The sequence below is a fragment of the Lineus longissimus genome, chromosome 11 (genome assembly GCF_910592395.1).
Source record: "Lineus longissimus chromosome 11, tnLinLong1.2, whole genome shotgun sequence".
Taxonomy (NCBI): domain Eukaryota; kingdom Metazoa; phylum Nemertea; class Pilidiophora; order Heteronemertea; family Lineidae; genus Lineus; species Lineus longissimus.
This window is the reverse complement of record NC_088318.1, coordinates 7,280,669-7,297,010: the sequence shown is the minus strand read 5'-3', so window position 1 is coordinate 7,297,010 and position 16,342 is coordinate 7,280,669. Positions and strand designations below refer to the sequence as shown.

Below are 16,342 nucleotides of genomic sequence, written 5' to 3'. Positions count from 1 at the left end.
TTGAAAGAATACGCTACAGACCCCTGAGTGCAAAGTTTTTTCAATTCATAGAAATTAACATTTGCGACGATACGGGAAATCTAATCGATTTTAAATTCGGTAAAGTCATTGTGACATTACACATTCGACGCCAGCGGCGCCACTAGATGAAAGGCAGACGAGAGCTAGATTACCCGTTGGCCTTGTAAATAGCACAAATCATAAAAAACCCAGGACAGAATCATTTTTAAGCGACAGATGGAACGTCAGGGCTCTATCACAGAGGGAGAAGAAATTAACGTTTACACGTATCGGTTGAGTGTTCGCGTCACCCTCTGTGGCCGCAGCACCCAGCAGGGACTATCTGGTTCCAAGGACTCGACGGACTCGTATGGTTACTATAAAGACTGGTCTTTATTTGCTCAAATGCTGGTGATATCATGAGTTAACATCAATCCGCTCCAAAGAGTCGGTACAAAAGGAGTCGTGAAATCTGTAACCAAACAAATACAATACAATAAGGCAAAAGGTTCATCAAAGGCTACAAGATTTTCTATAAGAGGGTAGTCTCCAAAACTACAGCAAGGTTAGCAAGAAAAACCAAAGTTTCTCTTAGAAATTCTCTAAGGCTCAGTGGTGCCATCTACAACCCTAGTGGCGAACTATCCAAAGCAAATGGCCAGAAGTGCGCGGTCACGTGACCTCAAGAAATAGAGCATGGCTTCGGCTAAATACTCGTTTCTGACAAAAACAGGCACTAAAAAACATACTGGGGTTCTCAGTAAGCAACGTCAGGCATGCATAGACCGTGACAAAATACATGAAACCCGCCTCAAAAGGGCGATAAACCAGGGGTTTTACTGAAAACTCTCACGCGTCAGTGGCGGGAAAAAATGTGGGCCTGTCGAAGACAGGTTCGCTTCACAAAGTTCTCAAATACTCGAGCTGCACCAAAAGTCATATTCTGCGGACAAGATACGGGAGATCTGTACATATTAATCTTTCACGTAGGCCTAGCACAATGCCAACATACCTCTTGGATTGTCTCAAATTCGTGTATTTAAAAGGAGTCCCGCTGGGACGCTGGGACAAAAAACGCAAACAATGGCTAATGCCCAGAGCGCATGCGCGCAATCACCTAGGTTCCGTATCCGGAAGTTTTCGCACCAGGGCGCACTTTCAAATTATTGAAGCGCAACTACACACCCCTCCAAAATCATCTATGATTTTTTTTAATCCACAGAAAGGGTAACAAAAGTATCGTAACCTTAGACCAAAACATATTTACAACCAGTTCAGCTTTAAACTTTCGCTGAACAAAATAGAAAGACTAGAAAAACAAAACCCGGTTCAGCTTTAAGTTGTACTGAACCTAAAATCTGATTATCTTTGGCAAATTGCAATCGCTATGACAGTTTCGTAACATCACAACTATGCTGTAAGTTTGATATCTATCACAAGACAACAAGTGATGCCAACTTTGGCAGGCTGTGACCTGGAGGTGATCTTTACAGCAAAATCACTACCAGTTCAGCAACCTAAACACTGTTGAAAAGGAGAACTCGGCTCCCCAAAGTGATTCATGCTATACATCATAAATGACTAACCAGAAAAAGATACTCACCCCTTTCTGACGGACCTGGCAGAGGTGACGGATTACAGGAGCTCATCCTGCAACTCAAATTTCACTGTAGACTCAGGGTAACTAAACAATGACATAATTCATGTCCTCTCTTACTAGCAACTCACTTATTACTACCCCAAAGAAAGCAGCCGGGAAGACTGACCTACATGCAACTACCAAAGTGCCAACCCTATCAGACAGCCAAGCAATGAATCGCTCACAGGAGCCATGATTAGGCAAGCATTGGACCTACTTACTCTTCCGACAACAGAAGGACCAGCTTGGTCACTGGCCTGTCATAACTTACCAATGGTTTGACTCGTCTCCCATCATGGGCCAGATTCCGGTCTCCGGTGACAATCGTAACTTTGCGCACTATGCCGTCTTCACTGGGGTGGGTTTCTGTAATTCGCGCCAATTTCCAGCAGTTTCTAGGTACATCTTCGTCCTTCTCGATTACAATATCTCCCTTTCGAAGATTTTCACGGGATTCACACCATTTCCGACGCTGCTGAAGATTTAAAATGAACTCTCTCCTCCATCGGTCCCAGAATTCCTCAGCTAGAACCTGCACACGCCTCCATCTCTTCGCCAAGTACAAGTCTGCCTTCTCAAAGTTACCAGGTGGGGGGAGTACTGGTCTTGACTTCATCGTAAGTATGTGATTTGGGGTCAATGGGCGCAATGATCCCGGATCCTCCAAATTTTCCACTGTCAATGGCCTGCAATTGACGATTGCCATTGCCTCAGCCATGAGGGTCCTTATCGCCTCATCATCCAGTTGTTGGGCTCTATTTTGCAACAGCTGGTTCAGGATTGCTCGTACTGTTCGGATTTGTCTCTCGACAGCGCCATTCATATGACTGGACTTAGGGAAGCTCATCTCAAACTTAGGCATCATATAATGATAATCAACCCCTTCTGTAAGTAGATGGTCCCGTATTTTCTCGTGGTCCATACCCTCCCAAGCTTTTCTCAACTCCGTATCTGCCCCTGCTATGTTGCTGCCCCGATCTGACCGAATCAAACGGCACGGACCCCTGATAGCACAGAATCGTCTCAAGGCATTGATAAAACTATCCGTTGTCATGGAGTTCAATGTTTCTATGTGTACTGCCCTGACAGCCAAACAAGTTATCATCAGACCATATCTTTTCAGATCACTCCTCTTTTCCCGGATAGTCCATGGTCCGAAAATATCAAGGGCACAACACTCAAAAGGTCCTTCCCCTGCCTCTATCCTATCCACGGGTAGGTCAGCCATCTTGGGAGTTTCAACATTGCGTCTTGCCTTCCTACATCTTACACATCTATGGATTAATGGAGACACTGCAGTTCTGATGCCTAGGATCCAGTAACCATTTGCCCGGATCTCATTTATGGTCATCCCACGGCCACCGTGAGCGCATTTTTCATGGTGATGATATGCAACCAGTTTTCCCAACTGACTTTTCTTGGGTAGTATGATGGGGTGCTTGTGGCTGATTTTTGCTCTCCTCAATCTGCCACCCAGCCTGACAATTCCCTCTTTGTCCAAGTATGGATCCAAATGATAGAGGGGAGAGGTCCTTCTGATTCCATTGGGCTCATCCTTCTTGAGAGCTTGTATTTCTTCTTCAAACGCTTCGTTTTGCACAATCCTGACAAGAACTCTCTCGCTCTCCTCCAAGGCTGCTACATTTACTACCGGTCCATGTCCATCTGTCCCCTTGGCTTTATTTCGGCATCTTTGAATGAAACTCAAGCACAGCGCTAGAATCCTCTTGGCCTTTCCTAAACTTGAAAATCTCCTGAGCCATTTGTCATCTAGGGGGCTGGGTCCTGTCTCCTCTGCACTCACAGCATGAACACAGGCTTTCCTAACTTCTGGGTCGTCAGGACTGAGCGTGACATCTCATGTCATGGTGTTTTTGGGGAGCTCCTGCTCCCAGAGAAATCCGGGTCCCTTTAGCCATTTGGATTCCTTCATTTCCTCCACTGTTAGACCTCTCGACCCTTCGTCAGCAGGATTCTCCTCTCCTCTCACATGTTTCCACTGCTCAGTTTCTGTCTGATCCTTTATTTGCTGAACTCGGTTTGCTACAAACACACCAAATCTCCTAGCCTCATTGGCGATATATCCTAACACGATTTGACTATCCGTCCAGAAAAGTTCATCTGCTACTTTATAGTCCAGTTCTTTGCCAAGTGTGACTGATGCCTTGGCTGACATCACCGCTGCTGTTAACTCCAGACGGGGCATGGTCACTGTCTTGATAGGTGTCACCCTGGCTTTTCCCACCACGTAGCTGCAGTGCACCTGGCCTTGAGAGTTTACCATCCTAAGGAAAGAACACTGTCCTAGCCCTTGCTGGCTTGCATCTGAGAAGTGATGCAGTTGAATTAGATTCGGCTCTCCAAAATCCTGAGGCTTGTAACATCTGGACATGCTCACATGTTCCAAATCCAATAGGTCAGACCTCCAGGTCTCCCATTTTGCTCGCAAATTCTCTGGGAGAGGGTCGTCCCAATCAGCCCCATCCGCACACAGCTCCTGTAAGATCCTCTTTCCCACAAGAACAACAGGCGCTGCCATCCCTAGAGGGTCATAGACTGATCCAATGGTCGCCAATACTCCTCTCCTAGTAAAGGGCCTGTCTTTTAAAGTGATCCGAAATTGAAAGATGTCCTTTTCAATGCACCAAAATACTCCTAGTGTCCTTTCTATAGGTAGGGTATCTACTGACAGATCCAGATCCTTTACTCCCTGTGCCAAATCTTCCTTTGCGATGCTCTGCATCACTCCTGGTGAATTAGACAATACTTTGTGGAGTTCCAGGCCTATTTTTCCACACATGGCTTTATTCTTAGTGAACAATCCTCTTGCCTCCTCATCGGTTTTGGTCGAACCTATTCCATCATCCATATAATAGTTCCTTTTCACAAAATCTGAAATGACGGAGCCAAACTCATCTTCGTAGTCTTCTGCCATACGTCTCAGGGCAAAATTGGCACATCCTGGGGACGAAGTCGCTCCAAATAGGTGTACATTCATACGGTAGATGGTGGGTTCCTTTTCCAAGTCTCCGTCTGGCCACCACAGGAATCTCAACATATCTCTGTGTTCAGGGTTCACTCTAAAATTCAGAAACATCTTCTTGATGTCACACTGAAGTGCCACTGGCTCCTGCCGGAACCGCATAAGTACTCCTAGGAGGCTGTTTGTAAGATCTGGTCCTTGGAGCAGATTATCATTCAGTGATGTGTCTTTGTACCGTGCACTACAATCGAAGACGATGCGCACTTTGTCATTCTTTTCAGGGTTGACAACTCCAAAATGCGGGATATACCACGTTGGATTATCTGAGTCTACTTCATCCTGAGGAACTTTTGAAGCATGTCCGCTATCCAGCATATCATTCATGAAGTCTGTGTATTTGGTCCGATATGTCTCATCCTTGCTCAACCTGGCTCTCAATTGTCTGAGACGCTTCTCTGCCTGGGATTTGTTGTTGGGCAAAACAGGGGCAGGTGTCTTCAAAGGGAGTGGCATTTCATAACGTCCATCCTTGGTCCGATGTATGCCTTCCTCCAATATATTAAGAAACTTCCTGTCCTCCTGTGACATCTTGTCCTCACCCTCATCTCCATACTTTATGTCCCTTGTCAACACTTCGAACAACTGTTTCGGGGTAGGGTCCTCATCAATCTTCATTGTCTGGACAGCCAAAACCAACTTATCCGACTGAGTATCGAAGGTCTTGAGACAATGGCTAGTTCCGAAAACATCCTCCGGATTCTTGCTTGGTCCTACATTGCCCACGATTCCCCATCCTAGGTCCGTCTTTTGGGCAAAGGGTTCATCACCAGCTCCGCAAACAACCTCTCTCGGTGTCAAAGCTCTGGCACAGTTGTAGCCTATCAACAAACCAACTTCACAAGATTGCTGGGGATGAAACTTTTCTGCTATGTCACATAGATGTGGCCATTCACGTGCGATGCTTGGTGTTGGAATATGGTCGCGATTCGACGGCATGATCTCGCGTGTGTAAGTAGCAGGAAGTTTGATCTTGAGCTCACTGTTTAGTCCTCTCACAAGAAGTCCTTTCACCCTGCTAGTCTCCACTGTCTGTCTCTCCTTAGACATGGTGGACAAGTTCAGTTTAGTAGGGGTTCCTTTCATGTCCAGTTTACTCAAAGTCTGCTCCAAGATAAAGGTAGTGTCTGATTGGCTGTCTAACATACAGTAGGTCATATACTCACCTGGTTTGTCCTCATGCGATAACCACACTGGCAAGATCATTGATGATTTACTCTTCCCCTGGCCATGCACCACGTTTTTCTGGGTCGTCGCCTCTTCTGTCGGGGGGTCTCGTCCGGGTTCCGGTTTCTGTGTCTCCTTAGGATCAGTCTTCTGGTCCCCATGTAGGATGGTAGGATGAAGCTTCTGACACTGACGGCACTTGATCCGGTTTTTACAATCCTTCGCACGATGGGCACCCTTCTTTAAACATCCATAACAAACACCATTCTTGAAAATGAAGTCTTTTCGTTTCTTCATTGGTTCTTTCTGAAGCTTCCCACAAGAATCCAAGTCGTGACTCTGTTTACAGAAAAGGCAGCTTTTGACAACTGAGCTCCCAGTGTGTCCTGCATTTCCCCCAATAGCTCCTGTAGTGCCAGTAGCTAAGGCTCTAGCCTCTGTCCCTTTCGTGAACACCTTGGTGTTGGACAGCCTCTTGTTTTCTGTTCCTGGTTTCCTCAATGCACCAATTGACGTCACCGGATCACATTGCAGTTCTGCTTCTTCCTCCATAAATTCCAAGAAAAATTCAAAGGGGGGGTAGTCTGGCACCTCTTCCAAAGGGGTCCCTTCTCTCGTAGCCCGCTCCCTCCGACTCTTGACCCATCTATAAACACTACGATTCCAACGGCTTGCAAGCCAATTGGGGAGCTTCTTCAAAATCTCCATACTTTCTCTTTTATCATTTAGAATTCCGAGTGTGTATTTGGCCACTCTCATGGCGGCCGCGCATTGACGTAGAAAGTCCGCCAATTTCCGCAATCCTGGTCCATCGCCCGATTCAACAACCTTCCAGGCTTTTAATTTCTCCCTAAAAGCATTTCCTATAACAAACGGATCACCAAAACGTTTCTTTAGGATTTTCCTTGCCTCGCTGAAAGAATCCACCTCTGACAGGAAGAAATATCCCTCAACCGCCTCCTTCGCTGGTCCGCCTAGGTATTTTTTAAGGTAGTGCATCCGTTCCGCCGGGGGTATGCCTCTGCTTTCAATTAGGGTCTCAAAAGCCGCGTTCCAGGCTGGATATTCCAAGGGGTTCCCAGAAAATATTGCTGGCTCCGGAGTGGGTAGACGTGAAAGATTTATTTGCTCTGTAAACTTGGAAATGACTGCTTCCAATCCCATTTCTCGGTCGTTTCCCCTTGGTGACACCGGGGTAAAGGGGGGTGCTTCCACATTCAAAGTCCTATCCTGAGGGGGAGTGGCCACAGGGGGTGCAACCTGGCTGCTGGAATGATCCACAAACACTCCTCTCTGCGGGTCCTGGTTTTTAACATACTCTTCAACTCTAGCCTTTCGCTCCGCGGGTGTCTCAATTTCAGGTAAAGATCCATTACCGTGGTCACTGGCACCAGGCTTCTCCACCGAGTTGATAGCCATCATCTCCGCCTCTGCTACATCAAGTGCTGCTTCCAGCTCGGTCTTCTCCAATTCCGCCTTGATCGCTGCAAGTTTGTCAACATTCTTGATCCTTGCCTTCAGTTGGGCTGCCTGAGCTGCAATATCCAACTTCCGGGATACACTGCTGATTGAGCTACGACTCTTGACCGATTTCCTATCTGTCGCCGATCCCTCGAGCTCTCGCACCATCGCGTGTAGTCTACACATCAGATTGTGGTGGTGGCCCTCCAACTCCTCGAACTTCTGGTTGATCTCCCTTGGATCCTGGATGCAACACTCCAAGTCTTTGTGAGCCTGCTCCACCAGCCGCATATAACCTGTGAGAGTCTCTCCCTCTGCTTTCAAAACTGCCGCACCATGATTTTCAGTCAAAGCATCAACGTAAGCTGCACATCGTCTCCACTGCGACACAGCACTCCTTAGCTCCCTCTCTTTAGCCTGAAAGGATTTCTTCTCGGGGGTTGTACCCGACCACAACTCCCGTAACCGATTCATCGCAAGGTCGAATGAAGGGTCAACAACAAATGGCAATGTGCATGTAGGCCTAGTAACTACCCTAACTACTCTAAGATTACCAATCCCAAAGTTCACCAAACCGCATGTAGAGGTAGCATCACGCAAAGGGCCATGGTCACCACTGCCAGATCTCGTCACGAGGGGATGAGCCTCACCGACCACGCTGAAAAATAAGGAAAATGTTAGAAAAAGGGTACACAAGGAGAGTCCAAAGTTCATAAACCATCTCATCAGGACATCAGGTGTTCAAGAAGAATGTCAGTTTGAAGGTCTGAGAAAATGAGGATTAAACGTCTCTTCAAAGTTCGCAATCAGCAATGCTTGTTGTCACCATGCAAGTTATTAGTGTTCATCGCGCTGTTCAGTTCACACTACTTCAGTTAGACGTCTCTGTATACCAGGTAGTCTGACTCAAGTTGTGGTAGTTGAGACTGTTCACAATCGCAAGTGGGATGTTCAGTCCATATAAGACAATTGACTGAGTAGACTGACCAAGAGTTTACGGTAGTCAAGTCTATTCGCAATGAAACGACAGGTATGCGATAATATTATGTGCACATGCACAAACAATCAGCCTTAATGATAAGCAGACACTCCCAGGACAACATCACACTATGACGATCCTTCGTTCAGCATCGATCGTGACTGCTTCCATCCGGGGATTTCATTGGTATCTTCCAACGCACGACGTGGAGATCTCATTCTCTGTATCTTCCAAACGTATCGAAGGACATAAGAGATTTCACTGTGGCCGCAGCACCCAGCAGGGACTATCTGGTTCCAAGGACTCGACGGACTCGTATGGTTACTATAAAGACTGGTCTTTATTTGCTCAAATGCTGGTGATATCATGAGTTAACATCAATCCGCTCCAAAGAGTCGGTACAAAAGGAGTCGTGAAATCTGTAACCAAACAAATACAATACAATAAGGCAAAAGGTTCATCAAAGGCTACAAGATTTTCTATAAGAGGGTAGTCTCCAAAACTACAGCAAGGTTAGCAAGAAAAACCAAAGTTTCTCTTAGAAATTCTCTAAGGCTCAGTGGTGCCATCTACAACCCTAGTGGCGAACTATCCAAAGCAAATGGCCAGAAGTGCGCGGTCACGTGACCTCAAGAAATAGAGCATGGCTTCGGCTAAATACTCGTTTCTGACAAAAACAGGCACTAAAAAACATACTGGGGTTCTCAGTAAGCAACGTCAGGCATGCATAGACCGTGACAAAATACATGAAACCCGCCTCAAAAGGGCGATAAACCAGGGGTTTTACTGAAAACTCTCACGCGTCAGTGGCGGGAAAAAATGTGGGCCTGTCGAAGACAGGTTCGCTTCACAAAGTTCTCAAATACTCGAGCTGCACCAAAAGTCATATTCTGCGGACAAGATACGGGAGATCTGTACATATTAATCTTTCACGTAGGCCTAGCACAATGCCAACATACCTCTTGGATTGTCTCAAATTCGTGTATTTAAAAGGAGTCCCGCTGGGACGCTGGGACAAAAAACGCAAACAATGGCTAATGCCCAGAGCGCATGCGCGCAATCACCTAGGTTCCGTATCCGGAAGTTTTCGCACCAGGGCGCACTTTCAAATTATTGAAGCGCAACTACACCCTCCGCATATCAGCACCCATCAACGCACGGTTGCAAAAAATATCGCTTATTAACTTCGACGCGGAAAACCGCATCGATCTGACTTCAGAACAAGCCCAAGAGATGCTGTGCATGAGTGAACAGTTAACAGATGCTTTTTCGCGCCAACACCATTCAGACGAAGAATATTACTATTCGCTCCGTGCAGTTAGGACTGCTTGTTAATTTCACCAGAAGGAATAGGCTAGAAATACAAAGCTTGGACAAGTGCCGCCGAATTTCACTCAAATTGCGTGAATTTCGAAACTTTTTAAGAGCCTACGGTGAAGTTCAGAGAAAATTGCATTTCGTAGGTGATCATTTGAACCAACAAGAAGCAATCGAATGTCCTTTTTGCACACCAGACGCCTAAATCCGTCGGATTTCATCAAAGCTTTATATTCAAATATCATGCGGCGTGTTATTAATATCTCTTCGCTCAATTTAAGTAATATGGGCTTTCGAAATCTCGAAGAGTGGCTGTTAGCATCTCGTCGACACGTGTACATCGGACGAAATTTGACGCATTATCTTGGAGATTCGGAGATATTGCGCTGTGGCACGAATAATACGAATATGACTGCAGAAGAACAACGCAAATGTCAGAAACGCTTATTTCAAGCCATCAGGGATGGCAGAATCCGTACATAATTGACGAAAATACCAGCCGAGAACGCTCTTTGAGGTTTTATAACGAGTAAGCTTACATACGGCGGAGAAATCTTCTCCGTTACATTCACAAATTGTCGCATGCAGTTCTGGACTGTTGGTGCAAACCAGAGCGCTGCCACGGAGATCTATTGAAAGCATTGCACGAAAACGAATGCCCTATTTGCAGGTCTGTTGCATACATACTAAGTCAGAAATACTCTAGTCTCGGCTTTTTATGGTGGGTTCATTATCTACCGCCTACACCAGCCAGTAATGTGATGTGAGACCGCCTCCACCATATGAATGGCTGAACGTCTGTCATTCACATTTGGATCGTGTGACTGCTAGCATGGGACGCGGTCCTTGTGAAATTGATTGAGCCACAGGGAAAGTTATGGTTCATTACATCCAATCTTTTAATGTTCAATGTATGACCGAAATTGATACAGTTTGTAATATTGAAAGTTTTCCTTCACACTGCTATTACGATAAATAAAATTAATGCTATAATGCAGGGTGTCGCAAAAGAAATGCGCGAATTTTACATTCTGAGTATGAACCATAAATTGCCTGGGTGTCTAAATTTTCTTTAAAATTACAACGTTTGGTGCATTTTTCTCTAAACATAAGAAATGACTACAGTCTCAATTCAGAATTGAACTTTTCACATCGAGGTAAACAAGAAATGAGATAGATAGATAGATAGATCCAGGGGGATGATTGGGGAACCTGTTTACACGTTTCAACACAGGCCATCTTTTTCTAAACACGTCAAACGTCGCTAAGGACAAAAGCCAACCGCTACTTTTATGCACCAACGTGAACCTTATTACCCATAGATTGCTAAGATGTGCAGTACGTCACTCGGTAATGTACACAGTAAGCACATGCAGCGGCGAAATGTTGTATAACGGCCCAAATAGGCCATGGGACGAGTGTGAAAAATGTGAAGTTCCGTTTGACAAATTAGCGGGCAAATTGAAAACAGTCGTTTCAAGTTGTCGCAGGTACCTGATCTTTTCCGAAACGGAGTAGCTTCGTCTTCTTTTTGGCATGGGTTCATCCATTGCGATTTCGCACGAATGGCAGCACGGACAGTACGGACACTTGGCCCAGTTTATAACGTCCCCGATTATACAACATAGGGCCTCGGCGTAGGCATGATGCCTTGGGAAGTTCAATCAGACATAGCCTCACAATACACGGTGTTGCAAGTATGAAAACGGTAACGGATGGTTCAACATTTTCACAAGCGTACAGAGATTAATCTTTTCTCTGACCCCCTCCCTCCTGAAGAAACGGGTACTCTGAAAAATGTGGATTTCTAACTCAACATTTTCCTAGTGTAATCTTTGTACTCGTGTGTTAATGTTGAAAATGTTGAACCATCCCTAAATTTTGTGTGATTACAATAAACCAATTACCAACTGATTTATTAAAAGTCACTCGTTTTCATAACAAACAACTAAAAAAACCACCCCGGACCCAATTTTGGAAATACCATTGACACTGGAACTTCGGAACTGCTCATAGGTCAGATCTATCTCATAGGAGCGATTCAACAAACTGCCCGAGTGTTTAGCATAACCGCGAAATCGACCATAGCACACTTCGGCATTGCTCCGCCATCTGATTGGCCATTTCATCACAAAAGCGGTGAGTAACCATGCTCTCCGTAGTTTGTGAAGGGGAATGGCCTGCATATTGCAAACCCACCATAAAAAGCCGAGACTAGAGTAGTTGCCCGAAGTGATCACCAGGCCATCTGCAAACACAAAAAGGAATTAAAGTGATAGAGGTTGACGGAGACGATACCCGTTTGCGGCAGGACGGCTTGAAAATTAGTGATTTTCGAGGTCTATTTTAGGACCTCTTTCTCTCTCTGATAATGGCGCTCGAAGCAGAATTTCGTTTAAAAAAATCATTCCGAGGCAATCTGGGAACGCAATGGGAACACACAAATATACACGTTGCAAATGATTTGTTGAAGTTTTTGCACAGGGAGGCAAACGGACTTATTCATAAACACATTTCTCAGGAATTTGATAGTCTAACTGACGCGAAGAACGCTCTTAAGTATCACTTTGAGGTTCAAGTTCTATTCAGCAAAGAAGTCGATGTCGTGGCAGATGATGGATCCATTATCGAGGGACAATATGAGAAACGCACATCGGAACCCTGGTTTTGCACCAATACAAAACAAGTTTTCTATAAGAGCCAATTAAAAGACTTGTTACAGACAGATTTTCAAGAAATCATTTCGAAATGCGAGTCCTATCTACACGAAGGTTCGGGCTGGGTTTTTGAACATGTGAACGCGTTGAGATTAACGGTGGCACAGTTTGAGCCCCTGAGGGGTGGCACTTCGTATCCACATCCTTTCTCACCCTCGGCGGTGATAAATAAACGCGCTTGTATTCAGACGAACATTGATTACGGAAATGACGAGAAATATTTTTTGTTCTGTATCGCGGCCCACTCAGAACGCCTGGCAGGAGGTCGCATTAGATCGGACAGGCAGTTTGACATGAATTCATGGGAAAGACGTCCGAAGCTCGATTTGAGTAATATTTCCCATCCAACTAGCATCGGTCAGATTTCCACTTTCGAACGACGGAACTACCTCTCCATTAACGTTTTTCGTTGGCTTTCGAACGAGAGTCATGAAGTTGCTGGCACAGCAGGACGTCATGCTGTACCGTTTCAAGTACTGCATCTTTCAGCAAACAGGAGCTCAATTCCGGAAGAGAAGCTTATTGACTTGTTGTACTGGCAAGATCACTTTTTTCTGATCACAAATCAGAGTAGGTTAATCGCCAACGGAGCTAGTGGTCGCCACGGGAAAAAATTCGTTTGCAGATCGTGTTTGACCTGCTATTCCTCAAAGAGTAAAAAACGTGCTCATGAAAGATGTTGTCTAGATACGGGCCAAGTGTACACCTTTCCGAGGAAAGGCCAAATGAAAATTCGACAATTTCAAAGCCATGTGCACGAGACGGCACCTGATAATATATGATTTTGAAACTTGTCTTACGCCATGCGAATCAACTCTTAGTGATGGTTCAAGCCGCCATATCCCCATCGCGGTAGCGGGAAAACGTCTCTGCGTCAATCCCGATTACAATTCTTCCCTCTTCACCTATTGTGTAAAGAAATTTCTCGAATGGCTGAATGAACAGATCGAGGAAGCGCACATTATCGATTTGCATTGTTCAAAAGACAGTCTTGAACATATGTCTTCGCGTGATTGGAAGAAGTTTGTCTCGCAGCAGCATTGCGAGATGTGTGGCATTGAATTCACTATAGGCGTGAAAAAGTGCATCGACCATTGTCACTTGCAAGCGGATCGGATGCGATACGTCCTCTGTAATCGTTGCAACTTGACTTAAGCTTCGGAAAGGGAATTACAGATCAGTTGTTTGGCGCATAATGCCACGAAATATGACTATCACCTTTATGCACCAGATACTCAGAATGACTAACACAACACGTTATATAGATTGATTATGGGCCGATTAGGCTAAGATATGAGGAATATATTTATTTTACAAATTACAAGAGAGAGCATTGTCTGCAAAACATGAAATAAGATACCCCAGCAAGGGTATGAAACTAAATGCGTCACATGACCATGGTTGACAATAGAGATTGGACTTGTGGGTCATGTGACCAAAAGCATATTAAAATAGACAATTTGCAGAAACGGTTGAGAGGGTACCGCCACCAATTGAATTTATAAAAGAACATCCGCACCGGAAGGTGCAATTAATACGTTATCGTTTGATACAAGGAAGGTGGATGGGGAGGCGGATGGCCAAAAGTTACAGATGAAATTTTGTAGACAACGTGATCATTGCGCTCAGCGCAAACCAATACGGAGAAAAGGGTTCGAATAAATACGATTACTTAACTGTCGTAAAGAACCTTCCTCGAAATCGAAAGAACGTCCAAGATTCCCCAAAAGTTAAAGATGAAATTTTGTAGACAACGTGATGGTTCGAATAAATACGATTACTTAACTGTCGTAAAGAACCTTCCTCGAAATCGAAAGAACGTCCAAGATTCCCCAAAAGTTAAAGATGAAATTTTGTAGACAACGTGATCATGAATCTTGAACTACTTCTCTCGAATGAGGTAGACACGCGCGGCGATGTCCCCTAAGTAGGATAGTATGAGTCATGACAGACGTGACCCCAAATGATCGATAGGCCTACTTGCCAAACTGGAGCATCTTAGCATAAAACCTATTATGATGGATGTCTCCCTCATAATATATATTTTTATAGAGGAATTGGCAAAACAAGATGGAGAATCGAAAAAGTTTCGGATATTGCCTAAAAACACAGAGCACTACTTGGCCATATACATTGTATTGTCAAACGTTAGTCTTCCTGGATAGTTTTCAATTCTTGCCCTCGTCTTTAGCAAATCTAGTGGAATTGATGAAAAACAAGACTAGCACTATTGTAGACCCGGAAAGTGGGATGAAGCAGAGCCAGAGCGCATTTCCTCTCCTCTCCGAATACGTGAAAGGATCGAGTGAAATGTACGATCTTTTGTTGCGCAAGGGTGTCTTTTGCTACGAATATCTGGACAGGCCATCAAAACTTCAAGAGAGGCAGCTTCCGCCGGTCGAGGCATTTTTCGATTCGCTAAAAAAACAACCCATTTCATCGGAGGATTACGAGCATGCAACAAAGGTATGGCGAACAATGAACTGCAAGACCCTTGGTGATTATCTTGTAGTCTATCTCCAAACAGACGTTTTACTACTAACCGATTGTTTTGAGAAATTTCGTGCCATGTCCATGAACAATTTTTTCAATTAGATCCAGTAAAATATATATCGGCCCCTCACATGACATTCGATGCCATGCTCAAAATGACAAGAGTTCATATAGACTTGATAGAAGACCTGGAGCAATATCTGTTCGTCAAAAAAGGCATTCGTGGAGGTGTCGCTTCCATTTTCCAACGACGGGCCCACATATCTGTTGACGATGATGATGCTGTTGAAGAGAAGGGGGTATTTTCAGGAGAAGCAGACAAGAAGAGTGGCGCGCAGATATTTGCCCTCGACGCGACGAACCTCTACTGCTACTCCCTCAGTCAAGATTTACCGCAAGGAAATTATCGCTGGATCGAGGTTGACGACCCGAACGAATTTGATGTTTTGTCTTTGTCAGACGATAGCACTACAGAATACATACTGGAGGTGGACCTCGAATATCCTACTTGTCTACACGATTCGCACAATGACTTTCCTTTAGCGCCAGAGAAACTGTGCATATGCCCTTCGCAGTGGAGTCCGCTAATGCATGTTTTGGCGGGAAAACTAATGGATCCCTCACAAACAATTAATTCTTGCTACGGGAAATTCCTCCAAGACAAAACAAAGCACATCAATATGAGTCTAGTGTCGGACAAGAGAAAATTCCTAATAAAAACGAGCAAACCAAATTTCAAGTCAGTAACCATTTACAATAGGAAACTGGTAGGCATACAAATGAAACCCCGCGGCATACTTCTGGATCGTCTAATCACAGCGGGAATGGTCTGTCTCGAAACAAGCAAAATGAAATTGTACAAAATTCACTATGACTTCATTAAGCCATTGTATGGGGACCGGTGCCACCTGTTGATGACGGACACGGATAGCCTGCTGTATTTCTTAGAAGAATATGAGGGGAACGTGGACGAGGACTTCTTCGCGAACCGACGCTATTTCGATCTGTTTAATTATCCGAAAGACTCGCCCTACTTCTGCGAAACGAACAAAAAAGTTCGAGGTACTTTCAAGCGAGAGGATGCCTGCAATCCCATTGTGGACTTTGTTGGTTTGCGTGCCAAAATGTAAAGCACAAGACATCGGTCGGAGGCAGTCACCAGCAAGGCCAAGGGTTTGCCAAGATGCGTTATGCAAAGCATTGGCTTTGAGCAGTACGAAGATGCGCTATACATGAACACATCTTCACAAGCGGCACCCAGTGCGTGTAATTTTAAATCGATTAGGTCGAAAAAACTAAAGCTTTATACATTAACGCAAGAGAAAAAAGCTTTGTCACCATTGGACACGAAACGCTAGCTGTGCGAAGATAACATTCACACATTCGCCTTTGGACACTACCGCATCAAAAACGAGTAAAGAAGTCAGGGAATCACATTGTGACAAGGACAAATATCCATAAGTGTATTAGACGCATCTCGCCGCAACATGAGTTCGACAAAGAATACTAGAAGTACAAAAAACATACGC

General features: G+C 44.8%; 1 protein-coding gene across 1 annotated transcript; it reads right to left on the bottom strand.

Moving 5' to 3' along the window:
* Positions 1–3,497: 3,497 nt before the first annotated feature.
* LOC135496137 (uncharacterized) lies at positions 3,498–7,781 on the bottom strand. The gene has a single exon (XM_064785279.1). It carries the CDS (start codon positions 7,779–7,781, stop codon positions 3,498–3,500), a length of 4,284 nt encoding a protein of 1,427 aa, XP_064641349.1.
* Between the last annotated feature and the right edge of the window lie 8,561 nt (positions 7,782–16,342).

What these genes read in the sequence shown, in the direction of transcription:
- LOC135496137 (XM_064785279.1), bottom strand. Translation starts at nt 7,781, where the DNA reads ATGAATCGGTTACGGGAGTTGTGGTCGGGTACAACCCCCGAGAAGAAA.